Raw genomic sequence first — 15,671 nt, forward strand, 5'->3', positions numbered from 1 at the left:
CAAACTCCAAGCTCACAGCAACCTGTGCAAGGACAAATGATTCTTGGCCTACCACAACTCTGAGCTACAGCTGTGCACACACACACAGGAAGGGAGACAGGAGCCAGTGGAAGCATCAAGCTGGTCCCTCTTTTTATCAGACATCACTTAAGCTAAGCATCCAAACCAAGCCATGTGAAATTAAGGATGGTGGCTGCTGTGATCAGCAGCCTGGTTGGAAGCAAGTTTCTTGGCCAAACAGTTTCATTGGAATACCCAAGTGATTCCTTTCCTATGTATGCAAAAACTTACAACTCATGTGCCTCCATTCCTTCCCCAAAGTGCCCCGTGTCCCCTTGTAAATGTGAAGCTTCTGCTCCTGAAGCTGTTGGAGGTGCTTCCTCCTGGCTTAGAGCGGCTCCAGCAGCAAATGCTACTTTCCAGCTACATTCTGCAGCCGTTTGGAGAGGTCAGCAGCAATTTAAATGAACGAAGCAAAAGCACTAAACCCTGATGACATACTGATGTCTGGGGAGAGGACACATTGTGCAAGATCTGCCATCAGCAACCCTGATGTTCCCATCAGGCTCTTTCTGCCAGGACCTTGGAGGAGCTGGCTGACAGTCACCCACTTATTAGCTGCTCTCCCAAACCTTGATGTCCAGCTTTTCTAATTGCAGCTTTTTCTTTCTTTGCATCCAAGTTGTCCCTGTCTCTGATGTGCAGATGCAGGATTAGGGACCTCACCATTTAGAGACACTTAAGGGCACTCAACATCCTCACACAAGCTGGAGGAATGGAGGAAATGCTAACTTGCACTGTCACTTTCCCATTTGCCACCTCTTTTTGAGAAATAAAAGGGGAATTCTGGATCTCAAAAAAGGTGTTAGCTGGAAAACCTGAAGCACTCTATCCCCAGAAAGCATGGACACCAGACAGAGACTTCTACACTTGACATGTGGGTGAACATGAGGACTTCCCCCACGTGGACACTGTGAGTACCTGTCATTGGAAGAGAAATCCATTCCTAGGACAATGCTCTCTTCGGTGTCTTGTCTGCCATTGGTGGACACGACCACCATGTATCTAGTGCGGTTCTGGTAGGTGCTTTCCAGTCTTACGGCCTAAAGGAAGGAAGGGGAGAGATCAGCAGTGCAGCCAGCAAAACACACACCCCATTACCTTTACAAGCCACTTGTTCATGCTGAGTGACAGGCGCAGAAGCAGTGATGCAGTTTGCACTAGTACTTCTCAGCTGGGTAACCAGCTGAAGAGGGAGAAGCAACTTACTCTCTTATCCAAAGCTTTCGTCACCAGTGGGATGTTCCTGGTGCCTTCTGCACACCCTGCTGCAGGCCTGCCCTGTCCCACTAAGGCTGTGTTTAAACATCAGCCTACAGGACTGGCTGCCACAGTCCACTGAGCAGTCCTAGCCTAGAGAGCTTCATTGAGCATTACACGTTCAGAGAGATTGGTGCTGAACGTAATCTTCACCTCTCAGAGGGCTTTGTCCAAAGACCTAGGGCTTGGCTTTACACTACTTTGTGCTGCAACAGCTCCAATGAGACTTTTTGCACCACTGTGCCAGGCAGCTGGGCAGAAATGCAGGATCTAAATCAGATGTGGTTTCCTCTGAATCCTTCTAGCAGCTTCCCCAGCGCAGAACCAACCTTACTGCCTTACACCTGTAGGAAAAGACTTCCCTATCACTAAGCTATCCCTATCACCCATGGGTGCATTCAGATTGCCCAAAGAAGGTAAAAATCACTATGCCTCACTGTTCCTACCACAGTCACAAGCACCCCAGTGCCAAGAGAGAGATCTAGCAGGGCTCACCCTGCACTCCCCCAAATCAAACAGTACTGACAGCAATCAGAAAGCAGCCATGCAGCCAAGTTGTGAACGGCAGACCAACAATGAAGCTCTTGAAAGGTTACACTGAAGTACACTACTCCTCCAGAAGCCATGAGGAAGTGAGAGCTGAAGTGACTCTAGCAAGTCCTCTTACAGACAGGCTGCTGGTGAGTGAGGAGCCTGGGGAAGGGAGCCTGGCGTTGCAAGTTTTGTCCATAACACCTGCAGTAGGCAGCCTTCACTTGTAACACTCTTTGGACTCTGTTCCACATCATTTGCAGCTATTTTAGTCACAGACAAACTATGACATCCCTACAAAGGAAGTGTCGTAATCATGTATATCAAAGCTTGCTTAACTTTAGACAGCTTAATCCAGCCCCAAGACACTGTCTGGCCTCTGTGTTTACTATATGGTTAAACTGCTGCTTAAACTTTGAGCAGGGCCTGCAGAGAGCAAACATGGGCAAGAAGGAGCTATCACGGGCAAGAAGGAGCTATCACAGCTCAGCCTTGCCCCATGCTGTGATGGGAATCAGTTGAATTCCTTGTGATCCAACAAGTGAAGCTCAAAAGTGGCTGACACCTTCCCAAAGCGAACCTGAATTCCTCAAACACCAGCAGCCCTCCCTCCTGAGCCAGTTCTTGTGTAGACATCTCTTGGTGGCCCCACAGGAGTTCATGGCTCGCACAGCCCAGTTTCAACAGTCATTTTACCCTTACATAAAAAGCTCACAAAATAACTATTGTGTGGAATCTCTCAGGAGTAGGCTGCTCTTCCCAATATGCTCCTTTAGCTCTTTATAACTTGGTCTTGAGGCCAGAATGGCACCTTGTAGGTTAGAGGAAATCCCCTCTGAGCTCCTCACACCTCACCTGTCCAAGCCAGTAAGTCTTGGCCACAAGATGTGGCAGTCTACAATAAAGATTCAAACAGCACAGGCAGCTGAAACAGAGCTCACTACATTCACCAGAGTGCTCTACTACAGCTGAGAGCAGCAGGGAAAGCTTCCCAGTGGCATTGCAGGGAGCAGCAGCTCTAGTGATGGGGATAGAACAGCAAGTGCAGGCAACAAATGGTGTTGACTGTCTTCTAGACTTATCCAATGGGACCAAAGAGTAACAGAAACTACTCAAAAGCTGATGCCAGCAGACAGATGTGCTCTGCACAGCCAGAGACTGTGCCCCACCCCATCTCTTTAGGATAAGTCATGCTAAAACCAGCCTTATTTTCCTTCTTGCTCCTCGAGTCACTGGGATTCCTTTGAAAACACAGAGGATCAGAGCGGTCAGTCCTTCAGGGTGTGAATTCTGCCCAAGACAGCTGTTTCTACAACTAACCGCTTGCAGCGAAACAGAAAGGGTGCTCTTCAACCTAGAAGAGCAAACAGTCACCAAGATCTTGGTGGTTAAAGTGATTATCTACATTAGGAACCAAACCTCAAACAGAAACCCAGACTTGGCTAAAATGGGAGCAGATGGGCAACAGATGCCCTGTGGTCGGGGCACCCACACATCAGTTCTGTTCTGCTTCTCTTGAGGACAGTCCAGCAGCAAGAGGACTACTATAACTTACTTTGCTAAACCAACTTGGCTAGCAGTAATAGGAAGCGTGGTCTTAACACGAGACCCTTTAGAAAAGGGCTGGACAAACAGCAACCAAAGGTCACGTAGCTTCAAGTAAGTGTGGTGGCATATTCAGAGGGCTGCTTAAGAGAAACAGGCATGGCTTACTGTGGTTCTCTCAATTTAACACTTAGAACCTTGCCACAAAGCAAAGAATCATGACTGGAGCAAAGTGTCCTATTAATTTACTAGAATAATCAACCAGCAAACCTGACATTATAAACCAGCCAACCTCAACAATTCCTATTACAGCTCCACACAACCATCAAACCACAAATTAGTCTCCAACCTTTTCATTAAGTGCTAGCTCATGTGCTCACCCAATAACAGGAGTGCACCGAGTGGTCTGATGCCTTTTGAATGAAGGGATTAGACATCTCAGTCTATCTAGGGAGGAGGTTCTGGCTTCACGGACTGCAATGAGATGGAAGGTTCTTTCTCAACAGCTTCACAGAGCTAGCTTTCTCCTCAATTTGGGAATGTTATTTATAGCGTGTTCATGAACACGTCATCCCCTGCAGCCCTTTCAGCAACATTTTTCTCAGTTTCAGGCTCACCTAAACACAACCCAACTTTTATCTCCTGCTGCATTCTTGTTTCATCAGAAGTATGATGTGGTATTTCGCCAGCCCTTACAAACACATTCCAAGAAGTTCATGCTGACCTTTCATTTTTCTCATGCTACATGATAGGCGTTTCATACAAGAATACATTTCTCATTGGGATATTTGAAAACAAAAAAAGGTGCCCAAGTCTTCTCTTATTACTGACACATGCAAGTGAACAAGTCCCCACTCTGCTAAGCTACAGGAAAACACTCAGTTTGTATTCTTAACTCATTTTCCTCTTTCCTACTGATCTTGCAGTGGTAGCACTGCTCTAATCCTGCTCCCATGGAAGGCTCTGCCAACAGCTCCAGCAGAAACAAGAGTTGCTCCAAATCTGAAGTGTAGGTTTATGGAGGATTAGATCACTCTGCTGCCCTCTGAGCTGTGAAGTCTGCCCTCCAAATGGCAGCAGCCAACACAAGAGAATGCATTTCTCTCAGTAGTGTTTGTATTTCAAATCTCACTTGTATCTACTGCTTTATGAGAGAGTCTATTGCAGCCCTGCACACCCTTCGTTCGTCAAGAATCAATTAAATTCAAGTAGACTATCGAACTTAACCTCACGCAAGATTTCAGCATTCCAAATGTAACTCGGAACAAAAGGGTTTATGTCTCAGCCCACAAAGTCCTTATTCAGCTGTTAAGGCTAATTTGTCCCAAATCACACAATGTAGCCAGTGATATTGCTGAACAATGACTTGTTCAATAGCTTCCAATGTTCTAACCCTGGCTCAGATTCTGAAAAGCACCAAGAACCTCCACTCCCATCACTTTTGCTGGGATTTTCATGACAGCAAGGTGTGCCTGACAAAGCTTAGGAGCAGGTCCTTTTGTTTGCTTGTAGCAGGTTATTTTTGGTGGTCACTTTGAAAGTTAATGCATTCCACGGTCATCTCGACTGTTTCCTAGCTATACTCATACAATCAGTTCAGCACCAGGGGGATTCATCAAACCAGAGGTGCCAGAATAACGCTTCTGATGCTGGCATCCCTACTTTGGGCATACGTTGCTAAGATGCACCAAGACAACACAGGAAAGAAACTTCAGGCTACTGAGTGATGAGAGATGCAGATACACTGCAGTCATGCCTGACCTTGTAGAGCACTTCAGTGCGTCCTAGACAAATTCCTCACTGCTGCTCTTTGGCTTCTGGAGGTCTGTAGGACTGTGTATCAATGCTATAAGCAGCAATGCCTTTCATTCCATCATTATAAAACAACCCAGAAAAGCAGAAAGACATGGTTCAGTTTAGGTGCATAGCTACTTGGGGATCCCATATGCTCCTTCCTGATAAGCCATGGCCTTTTGCGGTGCAACAAGTTAGGAGAGCAGAGTGAGGAACACAACTGAACCAATGTGGAAGGGCAGGTATTCACACTGGCCAGACCTACTCTTGATTTACACAGGACACAAGCTAACTTACCCAGCTTCCCTGGCAATTGTTACAGTACTTTTTGAGAGCCTAAGTATTTGGTTCAAAGGCAGTCTTCCAGCCAAACTATTTGTCTCACTGGCCAACCAAATAAGCCTTTCATAATTAACTGCTTTTCTACCTCTGTGATTGCAAAGAAGACTCCCCAAACCCACTCAAGCCTACACACACCACTGCCTTCATGAATTACACAGGTGTATTTGTCAAGTGGAACTCAACCTTTATACTCCTTAAGAGCAGATAAGCAAAAAGCCAACCTACCAGTCTGATGTTGTCTTCTGGGCGGAGCAGTATGAACATGGCCTGCAGGTGTTGCTGGAGATCCCCTGCAGGCAAGAGGGAAAGGTGAATGCAGGGAAATAGTGGGAAATCACATGCGAGTTCCTGGCTGTCCAGCCAGAGCAAACATCCAGCAAGAAACCTGACACGTCACCGAGAGCGTTGGCACTTCCACCCTCAGAGATGACAAAGCTCCAGCTCTTAGTCAGCTGCTCTTTGCTCCATGTGCTCACCTGTTTCCATCTTACCATGCTCTTCTCTCCTGCTAAACCCTGTTATCCTTTTAACGGAGAGAAACAGTGTTTTAGTACCGTGTTCTGCTGAAAGACAAGGCAAACGAGGCAGAAATGGAGCCCTTCACATCTCATTCTAACCTCATGCTTCAAATCATTATTACTTAGTGCAGAACTAATACCTAGGCAAAAGAATCCCCTTTGAAATGAGATTTAGTCCCATCTCAGATCAGCACATGCCCATATGAGCTTATGGACCAACACTACTGCCAAAAGCAGCACAGAACTGCTGCCCTAGAAGCCAAGAACCTACAACTGCTCCTAGAAAACACTTGCTTTTTATAGCTGAGGAACACTGAAACAAGAGAAAAAAAAATAATCACAGTCACACAGTAGCTTTTAGAAAGACTTTGAAGAGCTGAGTGTCCCAGGTTCCCAAAGCATCACACCTGAAAGACAAGTGAGGTGGCTGGTACTGCCACGCTCCCTGCCCATAGAGAGCCAAGAGCTTCTCTGCTGAGCAAGCCCGTTACTTTCTGAATGTCAGAACGTGAGAACACCTCCAGCAATGGGCTGGTTTTTCAATTGCTACCTGGAAAATGAATGTGTATTCCCAGAAAGGAGAGTACAAGGCTGCCAGTGGGCGGCACGGATTGGCAAAAGCAGCCTTTACTCTCCCACTCCTCCACATATGGGAAGTGGAGTTCAGGCAACACTACAGGGGAAGAGCACGAATGCTGGAGCAAGTATTCAGCACAACTGGTTACAAAGGCATTTTCTAGGAAGGTTGAGTAACCTTCCTGACCTCCCTTCCTAACTTATCAGGGTACTAGAATCTGTGCTATTTCATGGACTTTCAGAAATAAGGAAACTTGGGTACAGAACAGCATCCAGAAGTGCCGCAAAAGGGAAAGGTAAGAAAGGAAACACTGCCCAACAAGACGATGGTGCCTGGTTTCCAAATGATTTTTACAGCAGGGCTGCTGCAGCTATCTCCTGATGGGACAGAGACAGGCTTGTGTGGAGAGGGCTGCGCAGGACACGGCATTCCCTGCTCCTCTTCCTTCCTCTTTGAAACACATTTCAGCATATGGAGAATGAGGCAATGCCTTGGGACTGCATTTTTAACTGGGGTGGAAAAACTCGAGGCACTGCAGCGTGAGGGAAGTCACAGACAACGTACCAGCAACAGCAAGCACATGAAGCTACTTCCTGCCCGTGGAAACTGCTCCCAGGGCTGGAGAGGCTGGCATGTGCCGCCCTGAAAAGCAATTATGCAGGGAGATAGGTAGGAGAGGAAAGGCCAGCTCATCCACCAGATGCTTGTCCTCCTGTGGGTGCAGTGGGAGACAGGATTTCCCCATGTCGACACCAGTGCTGCTCATTCCACCAAGTTTCAGGTGCAAGTGCCTGCTGTCTCAACAGGCAAAGGTCTCTGTGCTTCAGGTGGCACCTCCTGCCTGGCAGCCTGGAAGAGCCCAGCAAGTATTTGACTCATGAGACATTCACATCTTAGGCAGCTTAAAATGAAAGTTGCTTCACCTGTTTTTCCTTCCCAAGGCATCAGAGTTCCCACCTACTGCTGCCAATAATCCAACATCAGGAACCAGTTTAAGAGCTGAAGTTTCCAGAGTTTAAAAAACACCACCAAGACTACTGGATTATCTCAATATTTAGAAAAAAGAGAGGAAATTCTAAGACAACCCTTTCTGCAAGGCTCAGTTAAGGAGCCTCAGAAAGTTCATTGTATTCCTCCCTGTTCCCCAGCCTGCCCTGCCAGCCTTGGGAGCTAGGGAGCTGGAAAATGCTTCCTTGGCCAGCTTTAGTTGACTTGCAGGCATTTTCAGCCCCAAACACACAAGGCAGTTTGTAAACTTCCTGGATTAAGAAAAAGCAAAGGAAAAGTTTTAACATGCCAGAATCAGCACAAAAACATCACATCCTGTCCTATGAAGAGCTGTCGGCTTTGCTGGCCTTCATGACAAGACTGCTGCTTCCTATCGCATTGTCCAGCAGATGCTTTTGTTTCCTTCAGCTGGCAGGCTAGGTGCAAAGCATCAGGGAGGGTGGGCTCTTAGAAGTGATTTACAGTATCCCAGACACAGCAAAAGCCCCAGGGAAGCGACATCCTTTTCTCCAGTGTTGTTGGAGTGTAAAAGCAAGCCACAGTCCCACAGAACACAGCCCAGGCAGTGCAGGACCACTAAGCAAGGGGAGCAACTAGTGGTGTTGAAGTCGATATGATTAAAGAAATGGGTGTAAGCATTAATTATTTCCTGTTATGCATTTACTCTTTATGCTGGATTCTAGCACCTCTGATGAACTGGTCAGGAAGGTTAGTCAGCCTTCCTAGAAAATGCTCACATGGCCACTTGAAACACTATTGCATCCATAGGCAGCAATTTCATACTGGAAAGTTATGTCCGCTCTCTACCCCCCCTTCTAATTTTGTGTGCCAGAGATAGGTCACGACACACAGACATGGGAATGAAAGCTGAGCATGGATTATCAGAGCCCAAGAAAGGAGACAGTTGCCACACACTCTGCCAGCTCGCTGCCAGCAGCCGGGTCACCTCACAGCAGAGCCACTCTCAATACATCACTGTTTAATTCTGGTGGCACAGATGTTATGCTCAGGAAGGTGAAACACCGATTGCTCGGTGCCTTGGTCTGCTGGTATGTACTGTACATTAGAGGGGTTCTCAGAAGAGGAAGGTGATGCACACTCTCGTACACAGGTCCCTCTTGAGTGAAATCTCCATGCACCATTAAAGAAATACGGTACCATTCACACCACTTGACATGCAGGGAAACTGAGGAAAGGATGCGAAATCTCACCACATAAATTGAAGAGACAGGAATAAAAGGAGTCTTCTAAGAACAAAAATCCCAGCCCTTAGGCAAGCCACCCTCTTCAATACAAAACATCTCGCTGGAAGCAATTACAACACACCAGATTTGCTTTCTTGGCAACCTGGCTTTTAAGAGCTTTGGGCTGATTAGGCAAGAAACTCCTTCCCACCAAGGCTTCCAGACCTCATACAGCTCAGCAGTAGTAAGCAGATGAGGCAACAAGAGAGGCTCAAAAGCTGTTCTCATTGCCTTGCCTTGTTCATAGGGAAAACCACCCAGCAGGTCTCCTCTGCAAGGTAAAGCCAAGATAGCAACTGCCAGCTGGAAACCTGTGCTTCAGTGATGCTGAGGACTTTGGAGAGATTAAAACCCAAGACAGGTCAAGATAAACTTTTAACACTGCTGATTCTGCTTTCACAACAATTTCACTTTAATCTCAATCAGAAAATCCAGCTTTAAATTAAGTTTCAGAACAATTTATTTTCCTTTACATCTGGTAATGTATCTCACTCAAAGCAATCTGGGCTCTGCTCACATTGTGTCTGAGTGGAAGTACGTCATTATCTGCCTTTGCTTTGAATTCTTTTTATTAAGAGGTTTGTAAACAGATTTTGAAGTGGACCAGGCAACTCTCCTGGATGCAGAGCTCGATGACAGCCTCATGGTATCAAAGTACAAAGAAATCTACACCTGGAACCAAACCAAATCACCTTTCGGTGGTCACTTTTTGGCAAAGAAAGTCGACTCCAGGCTCTGTTTCTGCCTCTTTCCCCTATGCAGAAGTGTGAAGGTCTCAATGTTAGGTTTATTTTTCCTGATTGTTCAATGGAAGGGAAAACCCCCACATTATCTGATCCCTGTAGAACGCCACCAGTGAATAAGCACCATACACACAACGAACAACAACCTACCTGAAATGTTTGAGTTTCATTACTCAGACTGACTTTCCAAACAAACAGTCAAAGCAAAAACACAAATCAGACTTTCAGCAGATAAAGGGTGTGGGATTATGACTGGCTCCATGTTATTCACTCTGCTCACATGTCTGAGAAGTCACACTGACTTTGCTCAGAGGTTTCCTCACCACTACGTAGAGGTAAGTCTCCTCCTTTTCCTCCATCATAACCTGTTACTTTCAGATCAGGAAGAACCATTACTCATACCATATCACAACTTCAAGTTTCCCAGTGTAACTCATGAAGGTTTTGATGGAATCCTGGAGCCTCTCTCTCATACAGAAGTTACAGGATGATATTTTGGGGGGCAGTTGACATCACGGAGAGTTGAGAACACAACTGCTACCCTGATGCCACCCATTTGTTTGGTTTTGCAGCACAAAGAAGAGAGTACTGAAGCCTTTATTTCTGTTAGCATTAAACATCAGTCTTGAGAGTGGCAGGTCCAGCTTTAATACACCCCTGATGCAAACAGAAATGTGTATTATTCGGTGGGAGTGAACTCAAAAAAGGAAAACTGGGACACAAGAGTGAGCAGACAAGCCTCAGCCATCACATACAACACGTTACCTGCATGCTTGTTGCGCCTGTGACTGATCCTGGGAGTAGACGACCCATTTCCTCGTGGTAGGAAGAGAGCCGCACCTTTCACAGTGAGGAAGCTTTCGCTGATGCTGCAAGAGGAGGCACAAACAGTGAATAAGGAAAACTCTCCATTGTCTTTAAAAGCAACAGAACAAGAAAGGTTCAAGGTTCTTTTGCAAGGAAGATTCCCACTGAATTGCTTTGCTGGTAAGGAACTCCCCCCCATGTAAGCACTGCAAACATTCAAAGCATAACTGAGAACAACAGGAACAGAGAACCACTGAAAAGCAGAACACATGCCTGGTGCCACGCTGCCTGCAGAGGTGGAACCTGAGCAGGCAGAGGGGATTAACCTATGGCTATATTTTCGATTTGAAAGTCAAGATGAGAGCTCCACATTTCTAAAGGGCGATTCATGCAGCAAGCCCACGCACCTCTGTAATTATGGACTCTGGTAACCTTGTGCTTTGGGGTTCAGGCACAGCTGATGCCCTCCAGAAACAAATGTCTCCCTTCAGCACTTAGCCAAAAGAAAATCAGTGTACGTAAGGGCTTAAGAAACCAGGAAACCACTGAGTCATATGATAATTGACTCAAAAACTTATATATTGAAAGCAAAGCTGTAATGCTGTTGAATTCAAAAATCATTTACTGCCTTCAGTTTGCCCTTTCTGAAGTCACACGAGGAGAGGTTTGTGGAAAGGGACAATAGAGAGTTCTCAAGTTCTGTGGAAGAGCTGATATTTTAAGCCCCTCTTCCAGCAGTTTTCTTAGGAGATGCTGTGACACATGGAAAAAGCAGGACACACTATATTAAACCATCCTGGTGCACAGTTAAAGGTTCCTGCTTTTCTCAGAACTGACAGAATAGTCGTGCAGGCTTTGAAGAAAGCCAGAAACAACTCTACAGTCAACAGGATGCTTGATGAAGATGATAACACAGGATGGGAGAATCCCTGGCATCGTGCACCCCAGCAGCTCTGTGCCTCGAGAAAGACATTGGCTTGCCCTCTTCAACTGAAGAAGAGATTAGGAACTTCTTAGTTCCTTTCTCTGCTTAAACAAATACCAGATGTGATTATTTACTCCCTTCCTTTAAGGGGTGAGGACTGGGAAATGGTAACACTGGAGTATAAAAACCATCCATGTATCTGCAGAAATCCCCTGTTACAAAACGCAGGTGAACACTAGGATATGCCAAGGCACCACCCTCCACAGTTACTTCTGCTCTGCAGCATAAGCCAAGGCTGCCTGCCTGCCTCCTACTCCAGGGACATGATTCAGTAGCTACCCAAAGGCAGGCACACACCTAAGCACGACTGAAGACATCACAGAGAAACCAAACGTGACCAGAAACCAGGACGCAGCACGGCATGAGCCTGGGATCTCCTGGCTCCATGGTTTGAGGTTGGCTGCTTAAGAAGTAGGCTTTGCCAAATACATCTTGATAGGTATAAGAACCATAAGAGCTCATGTTAAAGGTGGATTTCCCCCCAGCCTCAAGCACACCTGTGGGCACCTCTCCACTTTGCTGGCGGAGATACAAACCCATCAGATTCTCTGAGCTCCAACAGCAGATACGCTCAGAAGGATCTTCTTTTTCAATGTTTCGACTGCACAGTCATAACCTCAGCACCCCCCCTTACTGACAGGCTTTCTCTCAGGACTACTTCCTAAAATTAAACCAGACATCAAACACGCACTGGATGTTTTACCAAACCTAAATGCTGAAAAGGAAAAAAGTATCACTCATCCCAAATTGAAATGGATCCAAGATCTTTAGCGATGCTGGAGTTAAAACCAAACCAGATTAGGTTAATTGGGCACACTGAGCACTGATGTTTCTTCAGAGCTTTTTCATGTAATGAATTTTGACTGAGCCTTTCCAGCTTTTGGTGACAAACAGAACCTCTGAAAGCTCTTGGGTTACACAGTCTGAAGTAAGGAAACACTGAGTTATCTTGAAACTGCTAACTTAATACAGGTATAAAGAAAGAAAGAAATCTTTCTCCCTCACTTAGCTTGAACATATTTTGATTCAAGAACATCAAGCAATGTCCTAAAGAAAAACACTCCAGCTTTCAAACCTGCCCCCATGATGGAGTGGGGCAAAAAAGACTGCGCTTTGCTGAGCCTCACCAGGAGACAAGACAATTGATAGAGGAAGAATGAGAAGACATCCTCTCCTCCTCCTCCCTTCACAATCTCACCACAGAGGCACAGGAGGAGAAAGCACCCAGCAGTCACAGCCAGTTTTCACATAGGCCATTTTATCAGCAAAGCCAACACCTAGTATCAGCAATCCTTTATCCTGGGCCTGAGGTTCCTCCAGAAGGCTGAATTAGCAACTATTTTTAGTTGATAAAGCAGCACGTAGCTAGAGGGCTGGGAGGGTAAAAATCTTCTCACTTCCATCACTTTCTCTTATCACCAGCACTCTGCTATGAGCTACGTACCTGGAAGGAGACATAGGCAGAACTTAAGAAGTACATCAGGTACATCCTTCCAGGAGCCCACCTTCTGGGCCATTAACCACAAGCAATAAGCTTACTCGGTAAGACTAGGGAAAAGAAATGTAATACCCTATACAGAGGGTCAGAACAACTGAAGAACGTTCTGGTAGAGCAAGGTCAGGCTGGCAGGGCAGGAGCGAGTGCAGGAGATGGTCATCGGCACCACTGGAAAGAGTGCCTGCTGGTGGAGACAACAACCTCGTCCTGCAAATACACCTCTGGGGACACTCACTGTGCAGATGAGGGCATGGCACCAGGGCTCTTGGCATCACCTGCCACAAAACCCTAACACCAGACATACAACACGCATCAGTAACCAGCACAGCGCCCCGGCAAAGAAAGCCCCATAATCCACAAACACACAACCAAGCCCTTGCTCTGAGATTCCAACAGTAAAGAAAATCTTGGGAGGAAAGGCATGAAGTTTATAGGAAAGTCCAAACAGCTGTAACTGATAACTGACAGTGAATTACAGACTGGTTGGTGTTGAAAGGGACCCTAAAGCTCACCCAGTTCCAACCCCTGCCATGGGCAGGGACATCTTCCACTAGAGCAGGTTGCTCCAAGCCCCATCCAACCGGTGCCAGCACCTCACCACCCTCAGAATAATGAATTTCTATCTCATAAAGAAAGGAGAGAAAACCTTCTTTTAGAAGCACAGCAAGGAAAGCAAAGAGGCACCTGAACAGCTTCTGGCAACGTTTTATTCTAATAAACACTTAATTAAGTTATTGTGAGCCTGAGGATGACTTTTCAGCCGGCTCGACTTACTCCTCGGAGCAGCTCCTTTACAACAGGCTCTGTCCTGTCCAGCCCAACTCTTAACCGGGTGCTCCCCAAGCAGCACAACTGACAGAGCTGGCACCATCCCTGGGAGGCTCAGCAGGAGAAGTCCTTCCACCACATCCCCTAGGGCACAGGAATGGGCAACAAACCTCCTCACCAGCCGTGCCACAGCACGCACGGCAGCAACACGGGCACTGCAGGGAGATCACATCCTCCTGTCCCTTTCTCCCTCATCCTTAAAGGGGGAGATGGAAAAGCAATGGGACAAGGGAAATGAAGATTTCAAGGTACTTGGTATTTGAAGCCCACTACGTGTATTATTTACAGAAATACAAACATAGTTTCTCTATCAGCCTCGGGTCAGCCCCGCAGAAAAGTGCTCCGAGGCAGCATCCTAACAGCCAGGGAGCTACAGCTCAGCACCGGGAAGCTGTGCTGGGATTTCAACACCAAGCCAGGCTCCATCTGTAGCTCCCCATGACAAGAACATTGCGCAGTAACCACGAAGGCTTCCAACTCCTGAGCAGAAAGCCTTTTTTTTTCCTAACGGGCATCTCCTGGGACACAGCCACCACCCAGTGCAAGCTGGGCAAACACAAGAAGCTGCCCCTCAGGACTATGCATCACAAATGAAGGGCTTCAAGTTCCCAACTCGTCTTCAGGACAAACCCTTTCCCTCCAGTACCCAGTTAGACCAAAGGCGAATCAAAGAATGCAGAAACACTGATTGAAAGCAGGCAGACAAGTTGGAGGGTAAGGAATGATGCAAGTTTTTGACTAACTGGGAGCGTTCAGCATTCCAAGCTCTGAAAAAGGGAGGTGTCAATGCAGACATCTGTACTACAGGGCTGGGGATCTCATCCCAGTGCACACCTCATCTGCTGCCAGCTCAGCTCTAACGTCCTCCTTCAATCCACAGGCTGCAGAACACAAAACTGAGGAAAAGACCAAACTTGAAGCGCTGGCAGGAGGAGCAGGCGTCAATCCTGAGCTCATCGTGAGGCTGTGGAGCGAGGGCAGCCGGGGACACGGAGCAACTCCTGCAGCACACGCCAGGGCTCACCCTGCAAGAGCAGCAATTCCAGCGGCAGCTTGCTGTGGGGAAAGTTACAGGAGGGCAGGCCAAGCAGCCTGCTGCTCTCCTCAGCATCTCAAGGCTCTTCCCTCCCTGTTCCTGCTCCCCTTCCCAAACTGGCTGTTTCCTTTCCTCCTCAGCAGGCCCTGTGCATGGCATCACTCCTGATCCACCAGCCTCCCCCTCACCTGACCTGGCCACAAGGAAAGTCCTGGCCAATACATCATCAGCCCCAAGCAAAGGGTGCGATGGTGGCTGGGTATACAGCTGGACAACACAAGAGGGACGTGGAGCTGTTGGAGTGAGTCCAGAGGAGGCCACGGAGGTGCTGCGAGGGCTGGAGCAGCTCTGCTCTGGAGCCAGGCTGAGAGAGCTGGGCTGGGTCAGCCTGGAGAAGAGAAGGCTCCTGAAGGGGAGACCATAGGCAGAAGGGGAGCTCTTAGGCAGAAGCTCTTCCCTGTGAGGGTGCTGAGGCGCTGGCACAGGGTGCCCAGAGAAGCTGTGGCTGCCCCATCCCTGGCAGTGTTCAAGGCCAGGCTGGACACAGGGGCTTGGAGCAAGCTGCTCTAGTGGAAGGTGTCTCTGCCCGTGGCAGGGGATTGGAACTGGATGAGCTTTAAGGTCCCTTCCAACCCAAACCAATCCAGGATTCTATGATTCCATGTATGTGCAGTCTGGAAGACAAAGGTGTTCCTCCATCAAGCCACCAGATGAGAGCAACACACACTTCAGCATCCCTCCCCAGGAACCTCTTACACCTTCAAAGTAGGCTGTTTCTCAATAAACAACATCCCTATGTCCTTTGCTTACTTTTTAAAGCACCTGATTTAATAACTGCCAACAGTATTCATGAACACTACAGAGGAGAGCAATGTCTGGCTTCCAGCTTAAGCCT

At 47.3% G+C, this 15,671-nt stretch overlaps 1 protein-coding gene across 4 annotated transcripts in view; it reads right to left on the reverse strand.

Annotated features, from left to right (window-relative positions):
- SSH2 (slingshot protein phosphatase 2) overlaps positions 1-15,671 on the reverse strand; it is a 77,426-nt gene that overhangs the window by 20,539 nt on the left and 41,216 nt on the right. For 3 of the 4 annotated variants that reach the window (XM_057414976.1, XM_057414986.1, XM_057414968.1), the window contains 3 exons: positions 10,388-10,491; positions 5,758-5,822; positions 982-1,103 (listed from right to left, as the gene is read on the reverse strand). In XM_057414976.1, the coding sequence (XP_057270959.1) occupies positions 982-1,103; positions 5,758-5,822; positions 10,388-10,491 (291 nt within the window). The remainder of the gene's footprint in view (positions 1-981; positions 1,104-5,757; positions 5,823-10,387; positions 10,492-15,671) is intronic. The other variant, XM_057414993.1, reaches the window with a different exon arrangement.

This window comes from Pezoporus wallicus, unplaced genomic scaffold (genome assembly GCF_028554395.1).
Source record: "Pezoporus wallicus isolate ANWC-B61680 ecotype Strahan unplaced genomic scaffold, APGP_CSIRO_Pwel_v1 contig_8517, whole genome shotgun sequence".
Classification (NCBI taxonomy): Eukaryota; Metazoa; Chordata; class Aves; order Psittaciformes; family Psittacidae; genus Pezoporus; species Pezoporus wallicus.